Source organism: Manihot esculenta, chromosome 2 (assembly GCF_001659605.2).
Source record: "Manihot esculenta cultivar AM560-2 chromosome 2, M.esculenta_v8, whole genome shotgun sequence".
NCBI lineage: Eukaryota > Viridiplantae > Streptophyta > Magnoliopsida > Malpighiales > Euphorbiaceae > Manihot > Manihot esculenta.
The window spans coordinates 15,019,495-15,030,430 of record NC_035162.2 but is presented as its reverse complement, the minus strand read 5'-3'; the positions used below and the strand labels follow the sequence as shown (position 1 = coordinate 15,030,430).

Below are 10,936 nucleotides of genomic sequence, written 5' to 3'. Positions count from 1 at the left end.
TGCCTGTTTAGATATGTTTAAATGATGTTATGTTGAATGTTAAGCTAGTTTATGCATGTGGGAGAGTCTATGCATGATTGGGAAAGAGCAAGTGAGGTTTAAGCTAGTTTTGTTGGTTTTGGCTTATGTGGGTCATAAGCTCTTTATGTATGTTTTTGATGTTCTTTGTTGGAGTTTAAGCTTGTTTAAGCTCCTTTGTGCATGGTTAAGGGTTTATGCATGTTTTAGTAAAGTTGGGTGCTTGTTTTGGGGTGTTTGGAAGGTTTGGGAGGCTTGAATACATGTAAAGCTGAGTTCTGCCCTTCTGGGAAGAACTCAGGTTCGGCCGCCGAAGCTCCGAAAGTAGCTTCGGCCGCCGAAAGTAGCTTCGGCCGCCGAACCTGCCTTTGGATGCATGGTTTGGCCGCCTAACCTTGCCCCCGAAAGTTGAGTTTTGGCTTGAAAGCAGACTTTCGGCCGCCGAAGGAAGGTTTGGCCGCCGAAAGTGCCTGATTTTCGTCTCTGGAGAGGGACTTTCGGTCGCCGAAGGTGCCGCCGAAAGTGCCCGAGTTTCGTCTCTGGAGGGAGGGTTCGGCCGCCGAAGGTGCCGCCGAAAGTGCCCTGTCCAGCCATTTCTTGGTTGTTTTCTATGCATGTTTAAGTGATGTTTTAGGGGTTTTTGGGCAGTTGTTTATGAGTTGTTTAGAGTGTGTTGGCTCCTCATTTGAGTCCACCTGTGTAGGATCGGACCCGAGGGATCGAGGAGGCCATCAGTGTTAGCTGTTGCAGAGTCAGTCCAGCGTCTGCCAGAGGTGAGTAGAACTAAACTTAATCTTTATTTTATGAAATCAAATGCCTAAAGCATGCTCATGCATCATGTTTATATGTAATAGGTTGATTGCACTAGTTACACGAATATGAAGCATTGCATTATTTACTGTTGATGGAGATTGGACCAAGGACGACCCCACTAGCCCTAGAGATGTTGTGAGACCTGGCCGGGCCAGGCATACATATACAGTTGTTGTAAGACCTGGCCGGGCCAGGCATACGAAGGTTGTGAGACCCGACTGGGCCGGGCATACTGAGACTGGAAGGGATGTTTTGGGGTTGGGTCCAATCCGTGATATGACTTGTTTGTGCTGTGACGCATTTCATGAAAGCATGTAATTAATGAACTGTTTTCTTTGTTTCTACTCACTGGGCTTTTTAGCTCACCCCTCTCCCCTAACCCCAGTGTTGCAGGTAGAAGGTCGACCGGGAAGACTCAAAAGTTAAGGTTTTGCTTTTGTAATAGTATTAGATTAGTACTTTTTGTGTGGACATGTATTGTAAATAGACATAATGATTTGTAAGAGAATGTAATGCAAGTACAGTAGAGTTATGTTTATGGATTAGTGCTGTGCTTGGCCCTAAGACTTGGTTAGTCCCTGTTTAATACATGATGTATGTAATATTTTAGCTGTTGAGTTGTGTTTGAACTAATCTGGTGGCATGTGTTGTTTACCATGCTAGAGTTTGATGAGGACCCTAGTGGAGGTCTTATGTTTGTGGTTTGATGCATGCACAGGTTAGGTTCTAGTTCTTTGGATGTGACACCGGCTTGATGTATGTTATATTGACCCAGCTAGAGTTTTGATAAGAGCTCTAGTAGGGGGTTCTTTATGTTTCCAGGTATGTCGCATACAGGTCAAGCTTGGTATTTACATCAGATGTTTCAGTTTTTATGTTAAAGTTTTGATCATGTATGGGATTTGACCAGATGATAGGAGGTATGTTTGGCTTGCTACGGGTCCCGGCGGCCTTAAGCCGATCTGGATCCTAGCGCCGGTGGCGGTTCGGGCCGTTACAGAGGGGTATCGGTTTCCGGGTCGTTACAAAAGGATAGAAATATAAAAATTAACAATATATATGGTAAATAGATTGAGTGGCTTATGGGTGTAATCGAATTGAATCGAGTCTCTTAACGAGCCTACTCGAACATCTTAACGAGTTCGTTCATAAGTCTTTTAATAAGTCTGTTCACGAGTCTTTTAACGAGCATGTTCACGAGTCTTTTAACGAGCCTCCTAATAAGTCTGTTTACGAGTCTCTTAACGAATCTGTTCACGAGTCTCTTAACGAGACTTCTCACGAGTTTATTCACGAGCCTCTTAACGAGTCTGTTCACGAGCCTCCTAACAAGTTTGTTCACGAATCTCTTAACGAGTCAGCTCACAAACCTTAACGAGCCAAATACTACGGAACTCAAGTTTAACTCATTTAATAAACAAGGCTAAAAATTAAACTCAAATTTAGCTCATTTAGAAATCGAATCAAGTCTGATCGAGTTTTTATCGAGTCGAGTTTCAAATAACTTGATTTATTTACAGCCCTATTTGAAAGTATATTTAAAATTAAATTTTATTTTATTTTTTTACAAGTCTAAATAGTGAATAACATAATATAAGACTCCTAATTTGAATGGAATAAATACTCAGAAACTAATTTGTTCAATACGAAAAGTTGAAAGATAAATTTATTAATTATATTATACTTTAAAGTCTAAAAAATAATTTTTAAAAAAATTTTTAAATCTATAAAAGTTGAATAATAAAATATTTTACATTAACTAATAAATTTTTTAAAAAATTATAACGTTTAATAGACATAGTTTAATAAAGATAAAGTAGTAATTTTCCTTTTATTAGGCAGGCGTAGTTTCTCTGTATACATATAGAGAGAGAGAGAGAGAGAGAGACAGTAGAATTAAATTAACGAGGGTAAATGAAGCAGCAGCAAGCAAAAGATTGAACTGCCTCAGCCGCATCCATACAAAAAACACAAATAATCTCAGAAGATTACACCAATTTTCATCTCAACAACCGACTCATATGCACAAATGTAATGAATACAATGCAATATGAACTTACAAAGGAGACTTAAATCAGGATGTGAAATGTTCATCAAATCAAAATGGCAACCCAAAAAGCCAAAATTAAATATTAAAAAAAGATAGAAAATAAAATTATGATTAAAAAAAAAAAAAGTAGTGAGTATTTCTTCTTTACTTGTGGTTCTGCCAATGTCACCTTGGACCAGATAACTCTACTGCATGCAGATTTTCTGTTGAGTCTACAATCCAGTCAGAATTAGGATGAGGTGCTAGCTCCACATCCTGCCGGAGAACTTCCACCTTTTGCCACTCATCCCATCTCTCCGCCAAGCCATCCCCTTCGAGCATTCGTACCACTTCCGACATTTTAGGCCGTTCCATTGGCGACCCTTGTGTACAGAGCAGTGCCACCTGGATTAACTGCTCCACCTCGGCTTCTACGTATTTGTTCTGGAGATCCGGATCCACCAGCATTTCTAACTTCTTCTCTTTCAGAAGTCCTTTTACCTGATAAGACGATCATATACGATTAGAGGCCGAAGATAGAACATGGAAGCAGAAAAACTTTCATCTAGACATTATGTAGCTCATCCAAAAATTGATTTGGATGATAGATAGGCAACTCTCACAGTCATGTCAAAGTCCAAATAGAAGTTAAAAGGTAAATTACTATCAAGTCTCCTAAGAACTAAAGGTTTTTCTGATAGCAAGACTAAAGAGTTCAATTTCACAAAATACATAGATGTTTTAATTGAATGATTTTGAAATAGAGACAAACTAATTGATTTCTTCAAAACCAAGGGACCTCATGGTAATTCTCTCAAAGTTAAATTGCTCCAGGAATTATATAAGCAATTGGCAAGAAAGTAAACACTAGTAAATGATTGCGTACCCAATCAAGCAACATAACATCATCATCATTTGCAAGCCGAGCAAGGTCAAAAGCCCTCTGTCCAGTAATTAGCTCCAGAAGCATGATTCCATACCCGAAAACATCAGTTTTTTCAGATGATTTTCCAGTAGAGAGGTACTCTGGAGCTATATGTCCTATTGTACCACGAACAGCAGTAGTGACATGAGTATCCTTGTAGTCCATCAATTTAGCCAACCCAAAATCCCCAACAACAGCCTCAAAATCCTCATCCAACAAAATATTTGCAGCTTTAACATCGCGATGAATAATCTTTGGGTCACAATGATCATGCAAATAAGATAGACCCCTAGCAGATCCCAATGCAATTCGCTTCCGTGTTGGCCAATCAAGAGGAGGTTGAGATGGTGGGCGCTCTACATGCATTCATCAATAGATGAATAAGAATGATAAAGGGTAGCATAAAGGGTCAATTCTTAAAAATGCCAGCAGACAAGCATATTGTCGAAACAAGATGTGAGGTTGCAGTTAAAATTCAAGGACGAATGTGTAATCAAAAGCAAGACTACCTCTTAAACATGATGCAACACTTCCATTTGCCATGTATGGATAAACAAGGAGTCGTTCAGTTGGTGTCATGCAAAACCCGCGTAATCTAAGGAGATTTCGATGCACAGCCATGCTTATCATCTCTACTTCTGTTTGAAACTGCAACTCCCCTCCTGGAGTACGCTCTTCTTTCAGTCTCTTTACTGCTACCAATGAGCCATCTGCTAGACGTCCTTTGTAAACCTTGCCAAATCCTCCTCTACCAAGAATGTTTTTGTTGCAGAAACTATCTGTTGCAACTTGTAATTCTCGCAGTGAAAACCTTTTAAGTTGTCCCAGATGAACTTCAGGATCCTCCTCAGCTGCAAGGAGATAATACACCTCATTACCAAAATGTCAATAAATATTTAAAAAACGGGTTCAACTTTTGTTTACACACTAACCTGGTACATCAAAGAAGAATTCTTGAGGTTTCCTACGACGCCACCAAGCAAATGCTAATGCAGGAGCAGCAAATAGTAAGGCCGCACCAGCAGCTACTCCTCCAGCAATTGCTCCAGTTGCACCATTCCCACCTGAATTTTGATGCAAAGAATAAAAAAATCAACATCCAAAATTGTTACATATTATAAACTCACATAGTAAAAGGAAAATTACAGAATAAAAAGAGAGAAAAAGAGTAATTGCAGATTTTTATAGGCTGTAGATGTAAAACCACTTCTTAGACAATAACAATTTCAATAAACCAATATCAAAAGCATCTTATATGATTACTAAAGCAAATGAAATTTTTTGATATTGCCAGTCACATAAAACCAACTGTTTTTCCCCAAGGTGGCCTTTACAATAGTTAGCTCACATGTATTGAAGTAAATACATCTCCATGTCTGCGTACATAATATTAATAAACTTCAAGCATAAAAAACAAGCAAAATCAAATTAAAAAACAAGGATCAACCGCACCACAGGGCAAAAGCATACCAATGCAAGCAATCATTTAAATGCAACTGCAAGTCACAAATAAGAATGAAACAGAAGATTACCTGGTGAGGAAATTGGGGGTGGTGGGACAAATGGCGGAGGAGGTGAAAATGGAGGAGAACCTGGGCAGGGATGCCCAGTAACCGGCCCACATAGGTCCAAGTTATTAGCAAAACTGCAATGCAAGTAAACCTTTTATAAGAATTACCAAAATAGCTAGTGAAAAAAACATGGTGTATGTTTATTAGCAAACAACCTGATGGGAGTGAACATTGAGAAGGAACCATTATCGGGAACAACTCCAGAGAGACGGTTGTTTGATAGATCCCTGCATACACAAGTAAAATGATTAACAAATTAGTCTAGCATCAAACATGCCTCTTGTGTATGTGTGTGCATGCAAGTGAGGAAATTCTTCACAACATCTCCAAATGAGTTAGGCACTCACAACACTTGAAGTGATGAAATATTAATCAATGACATAGGAATGCGACCCGTCAAGCTGTTGTTGTTGAGCCGACTACCCTTGCACATCACAGGCAAGAACCCCCAAAAAATTATAATAAAGAACCAATCAAGAGATGCAATTGCAATGATTATCATTAATAGACATAAAACACAAAGGCAGATTTATGTTTAAAGGAAATACATATGGCAAAAGCATGAAGTGCCCCTTTAATTTGGGGGCATGTGCATGTGTGTGTGTCAAATTGGGCATGTTGGGTTTGTACACTCCAATGCATAAATAACAGTAACATGCAGATATTACAAAATTTCATAATCATTAAATATTCAGTAAAATATTAGTTATCCTACTTGCACTGCACTATTTGAAAATTGTGAACTAAATGTAGATGCCATATGTTTTTGTTACGTGGTAAGCATACTTACAGGAATCTTAATTTTGATAGCTTGCCCAAACTTTCTGGGATGGGACCAGTAAAACTATTCAAGTAAAGATCCAAGCTCACCAAGTTAGTCAAGTTTCCAAGATCACCAGGAACTGGTCCACTTATGTTATTACTGTAGAGCTCCCTGTTCATTATATACTGCTTTAGTCAATCATGAAGGTTCATGATGAAATAAGATTTATAACTGTCAACACACAAGACTTGATGCAATTTTAACAGATGGCCAGGCAATGTTCAGGATATCTATAATTAAATCAGAAGTAAATTCTTCATTTTTGTTCAAGTAGAGCAAACTAAAATGAAATTCACAATGGTGAAACTATGCGTTGGACCTAGGTGTCTTAACTAAGTTTTGATGCTAATAAATAATTCATGTGCTATTAATTAGTTTTTAAAGTGTTTGCATGAGCATGCAGGTCCTTAATGCAATTAAATGAAATTGGTTCAAATCTAGAGTTAAAGGTGCAAGTATTGTAAGAAAATGTCAAGATGTGAATCCAAAATATAATTTTTAGTTTATGCACCCAGCACTTGCCAGCATCCTGTCCACATCCTTTTAGCCCATGGCACTCGGGCTGTTACACTAAGGAATTGAAGTTACACTTTGCTAAATTCTTAACCTTTTGGCACAGTGGTAAGTGCTTAATCCTGTAATTGACATCAAAAACCAGGCTCATGGTTTCAAATCCCTAGCAGGTGCTTGGTTGGGGGGTTTTGCTGGCTAGGTGAACCAGTATCTTGCCCAGATTCCTTCTACCCATGGCGCTTGGGCTGCTACAATACAAGGAGTTGAAGTTGTGCCTCTGCTAAAAGCTAGAGCTTGGGGAAGGTGGTAAGCGCTCAATCCTACACTATGTTTTGCAAAAAGCTTCTCCAGGACCTGTTTTACGCATTGTATGTTGATATTTGCACATTAGTCTGTTATATTAAGGGATGAAAATATATATCGCAATAGATCTTTAATCTACATAAAAAGATAATAATTATTGCCATTACCTATGTCAACCAGCACATGATATGTCTCAATTTCACTTGTCATAATTAAAACAGAGCAAATTTTAAATTCAATGAGTAGGTTGCAACTCAATGAATATTCCACACCAGAAACATCACATTCTCATAGAAAGCTCTTTTCCCATACAAACTTGGAAAATACTGCTTGAATTTTTCCTTCACCATTGTACGTCAACTCTCTAACTGAAGATGCCATTACACTTATTGGTGGAGGAAATTTGATCTAGAAATGGAACTTTTGACAGACACCGACATGAGCATATATTTCCTTCAAAGCTCATTGGTCTGTGAAACTACTCTACGTGTTTTAGTGCAAAAAGTGTGGTTGAAAACCACCACAATCTGCATGGTTGGTAAATATGTGTAGCATAAACTATTTTCCCAACCATTTCAATGAGGGAAGAATGTTACCCCTTCTTACTATAAGTCTATATCTGCATACATTTGTGAACTGTCTTATGAAGCACTAGCCCTTGCAGATCACCTCATCAGCTTTCTCCAACTAACCTATGAACCTCAGTTTAACCTTTGTCTACATATCAAACTACATCTGTAGGAGAGCAACAATCTAAACTCATTAGGGCATTTCACCAGCAGAGGAGAATTAAAAATCACTCCCATTGGAGAATCCTGTATTTTTATTATCATATCCAAATCTGTCTACAGAAATCTGCATATGCACTTATACGTGCTACCGAAGTAGTCATACGCATACACTTCAACTATTTTGCAAAAGAAGTAGCATTCTTCATTTCCATCATTGTCAAGTATCCAAACAATCAAAGGGAACTATTTTCCTGTTTAGCATAAAAGGTGCTTACATTTGGATAATTCTGTGCGATAAAATCATTCAAGCAAGAATGTTTTTATATTCCTAAAGAAGAGATGTAAAATTGAAAGAAAAGAAAATGCTTGAAGTGTTCATCTGTTGCACAAGCAACTTGTTCCATAAAGTCCCCTAGAAGCTTCTTTCCAACTCACCAAACTTACAAAGGGAAATTTCATCAGGTTGAAAGAAACAAGTTGCACAATATTCTCCACATAAAAATGGATAAAACGGGAAAAAAACAAGTTCATGAAGTTTTTCATTCTCTTTTTATCACTTTCCCTTCCTGTTATTGCATTATCAGATACTATTTTATATAAATTTTTCCAAGAATGTAATTCTCATCTCCACTCCAAATGTGTCTTTGTACAAACTTTTTAAATTTTCATGTCCTCGAAGTACAAGGAACCAAAGTTGACTATGGGCCATAAGGACATTATAGGAAAAGAAAATTATTGAAAATTGAAATTCTCACCTAAATAAAAAAAAAAAGAGATAAAAAGACTAGCATATCCTATTAAATTGACCAGATTACCAAACTACTTAATGCATTGCATCATATCAACAGGAAGGATATGACCATTAATAGCACATATGCTTTCATGAAACTAGCTATAAACTAGTGCATTGTATTATGGCTGTAACAATTGGACAAACAAAATATGCAATTTAACTTTAAAATTAGAGATACTACTTACAAGTATTGCAAGTTCTTAAGAAGGCCAAGTTGTGGAACAAGCTGACCAGACAAAGCAGCATTTCCAAGATCACTGAAAGCGAAGAAGAAATATCACGTAACCGGCAGGAAAATGCAATTCAAGTAAATTATATCATGAGTGTGTAATTACATAATGTCCAATGGTGAGAAGCTTACACTCTTATAACACTATTATCATTGTTGCAGGTGACATGAAACCATGTGCAAGGGTTGACAAGGGTAGGATCCCAACTCTGCAGGACATTGTTAGGATCAATCAGGTTGCTTCTCAGGCTGTGCAAAGCATCACCTGTTTGAATGAAACACTTAGGGAATGACAATAACCAACTTGATACTAGAAGATGTGATAAGAATGAACCAATAAGGAACAAATACAATAGAATGCAGAGCTTCCCAAAAGCACTATTTTAGACACCTGGTAGCTCCTGAAGACATCAATGCTCAGTGACACAGATTTTAGGTTGAAGGTGTGTAAATCATGTCTCTCAGTAAACTAAGCCAAAGGTTCAAGGAAAAGCTATATGCAGAAATGAAAGGCCAATATATATATATAGATATTCTTCAAAATGAGCATGGATTTTACGATTTTCTCCATCATGAAGGTTGAGTAAAGAATATTTACAACTTGGGATACTGTAACTAATCTCACAGTAAAGAATTACGTGTCCACTAAAAACCATGGTCAATGTTAAGATCATTCCATAAAGGAGAGAGAAAAAGAAAAGAAATAAGAAGTGCCTTGAGAGATTTTCTAATTAATCCGAAAAGGGCATTTTGACTAATTGCCCGGTTAAAAGTCATGAATAGTACAAACTACCAATAATTTCTACGGTAAACCAGTATAGCATCACCCAACTCATCACATATTCTCATTAAAAAATTTGGTAAGAAAAGCAATAAAAGCTATATACTTATGAAGAATTCTATAAGATCACCAATAACGACTATCACAGGAGTACCTATACTGTACCATAAACAGCCATTACTCACTATGCACATAATTAATAAGAAAAAACAGAAACCCATTTCCATAAATCAAAAAAAGGAAGCAAAAACCGAGATCAAACTCTTCAAATTTAGCAAAAGGAAAAGAAACTCAACAAAATATAGTACTGAAAAAGCAATAACTAACTAGCAAACCAAAAAGAAAGACAACGAACCTTCCATATTACACAAAGCCAACCACAATGGAAGCAGCAGAAAGATCAGCCAAACAAAAACCAAGGCTCCAACCTTCCTCTCCATCATCACTACACAAACACACACACACACACTCACCTGAAACTTTAACCTCTCAATCTCCTCTGATCCAAACAACAACAAACCAAAACCCAGCTCACCATCACCTAACAAAAGAAAAAGAGAGAGAGAGAAGAAGTAGAAGAAAGAAGAAAACCCAACAAAACCCTAACTTTCTAAAATCTCTAGAATAACCCCACCATTATCTACAAAATTACCTCCTTAAAATCACATCCCAAAAGCAACAAGACCCTGATCCCTCCTCCCTTCCCCCACTCTCTCTCTTAGACACATTCATTAACATTGTCCAAAAGGGGAAAACAAAAACAGAGAAAAACAAAAAAGAAAGAAATTCAAAACATTTTTCACTGCTTCCTTTTAGCCAGAAGAGAAAACTCAAAAAGTAATAAACTTTCTCTTTTTGCTTCACTTTAAGTGAAGTGTGTGTGTCTGTGTTCTCTCCCTTCAAGCCAAAGAAGAGAGAGATATTTCCTTTTTTTTTAAAAAAAAAAAATAGCCATTTAATTTAATAAGAGAGAGAGTGGCTGCCCTGAGGGGACTACGGAGGGAGGGAGGGATGGGCTGACCGCTGCCCGATCGCAGTCAAAAAAACCGCAGTGGCGCTATAACATGGAAAGTGACGTGAGGCGTCATAACACCGTTTCGTGGTCAAAATGTGGGCCATCTCTTTTTATTAATAAAAAAAAATATTTTACTGTAATTTGAACTTTAACTCTTGTTTGGATATAGGTAAAATGGAAGGAAAGAAAAATAAATAACAGAAAATAAGAAGAATTTTTACCTTACATTATTTGGAAAAGAAGAAGAAAATAAAGAGGAAAAAAAATAAATTTTATTTTTCTCCATTTATTTTCTCTTTAAATTGGAGGAAAAATAATGAGAAAATAAAAATTTTGCATTGAAAAATATAAAATTATTTTTTTACAAAAAATAAATATTATTTTCTTTTTCA

General features: G+C 37.1%; 1 protein-coding gene across 6 annotated transcripts; it reads right to left on the bottom strand.

Moving 5' to 3' along the window:
• Window positions 1-2,705: 2,705 nt before the first annotated feature.
• LOC110609725 (somatic embryogenesis receptor kinase 1) lies at window positions 2,706-10,452 on the bottom strand. Of its 6 annotated transcripts, none has more exons than XM_021749502.2 (11): window positions 9,885-10,452; window positions 8,881-9,013; window positions 8,705-8,776; window positions 6,147-6,290; window positions 5,704-5,775; window positions 5,512-5,583; window positions 5,318-5,430; window positions 4,718-4,849; window positions 4,295-4,636; window positions 3,747-4,141; window positions 2,706-3,361 (listed from the first exon to the last, which is right to left on the bottom strand). In XM_021749502.2, the coding sequence occupies exons 1-11, from the start codon at window positions 9,970-9,972 to the stop codon at window positions 3,047-3,049; spliced, it is 1,878 nt and encodes a 625-aa protein (XP_021605194.1). In that variant the 5' UTR covers window positions 9,973-10,452; the 3' UTR covers window positions 2,706-3,046. The 6 variants fall into 6 exon arrangements, with proteins under 6 accessions (XP_021605194.1, XP_021605197.1, XP_043810264.1 ...); XM_021749505.2 differs by lacking the exon at window positions 9,885-10,452 and adding an exon at window positions 6,787-7,046 and having other exon boundaries at window positions 8,881-8,929; XM_043954329.1 differs by lacking the exons at window positions 8,881-9,013; window positions 9,885-10,452 and adding exons at window positions 6,787-7,046; window positions 7,163-8,165 and having other exon boundaries at window positions 8,705-8,721.
• Window positions 10,453-10,936: the final 484 nt, after the last annotated feature.

What these genes read in the sequence shown, in the direction of transcription:
- LOC110609725 (XM_021749502.2), bottom strand. Translation starts at nt 9,972, where the DNA reads ATGATGGAGAGGAAGGTTGGAGCCTTGGTTTTTGTTTGGCTGATCTTT. An exon ending in GATAATAGTGTTATAAGAGT is followed by an intron (nt 8,777 to 8,880) that starts GTAAGCTTCTCA and finishes CTTCGCTTTCAG; the next exon opens with TGATCTTGGAAATGCTGCTT. An exon ending in ATGTTATGTTGCTTGATTGG is followed by an intron (nt 3,362 to 3,746) that starts GTACGCAATCAT and finishes TCGTCTTATCAG; the next exon opens with GTAAAAGGACTTCTGAAAGA.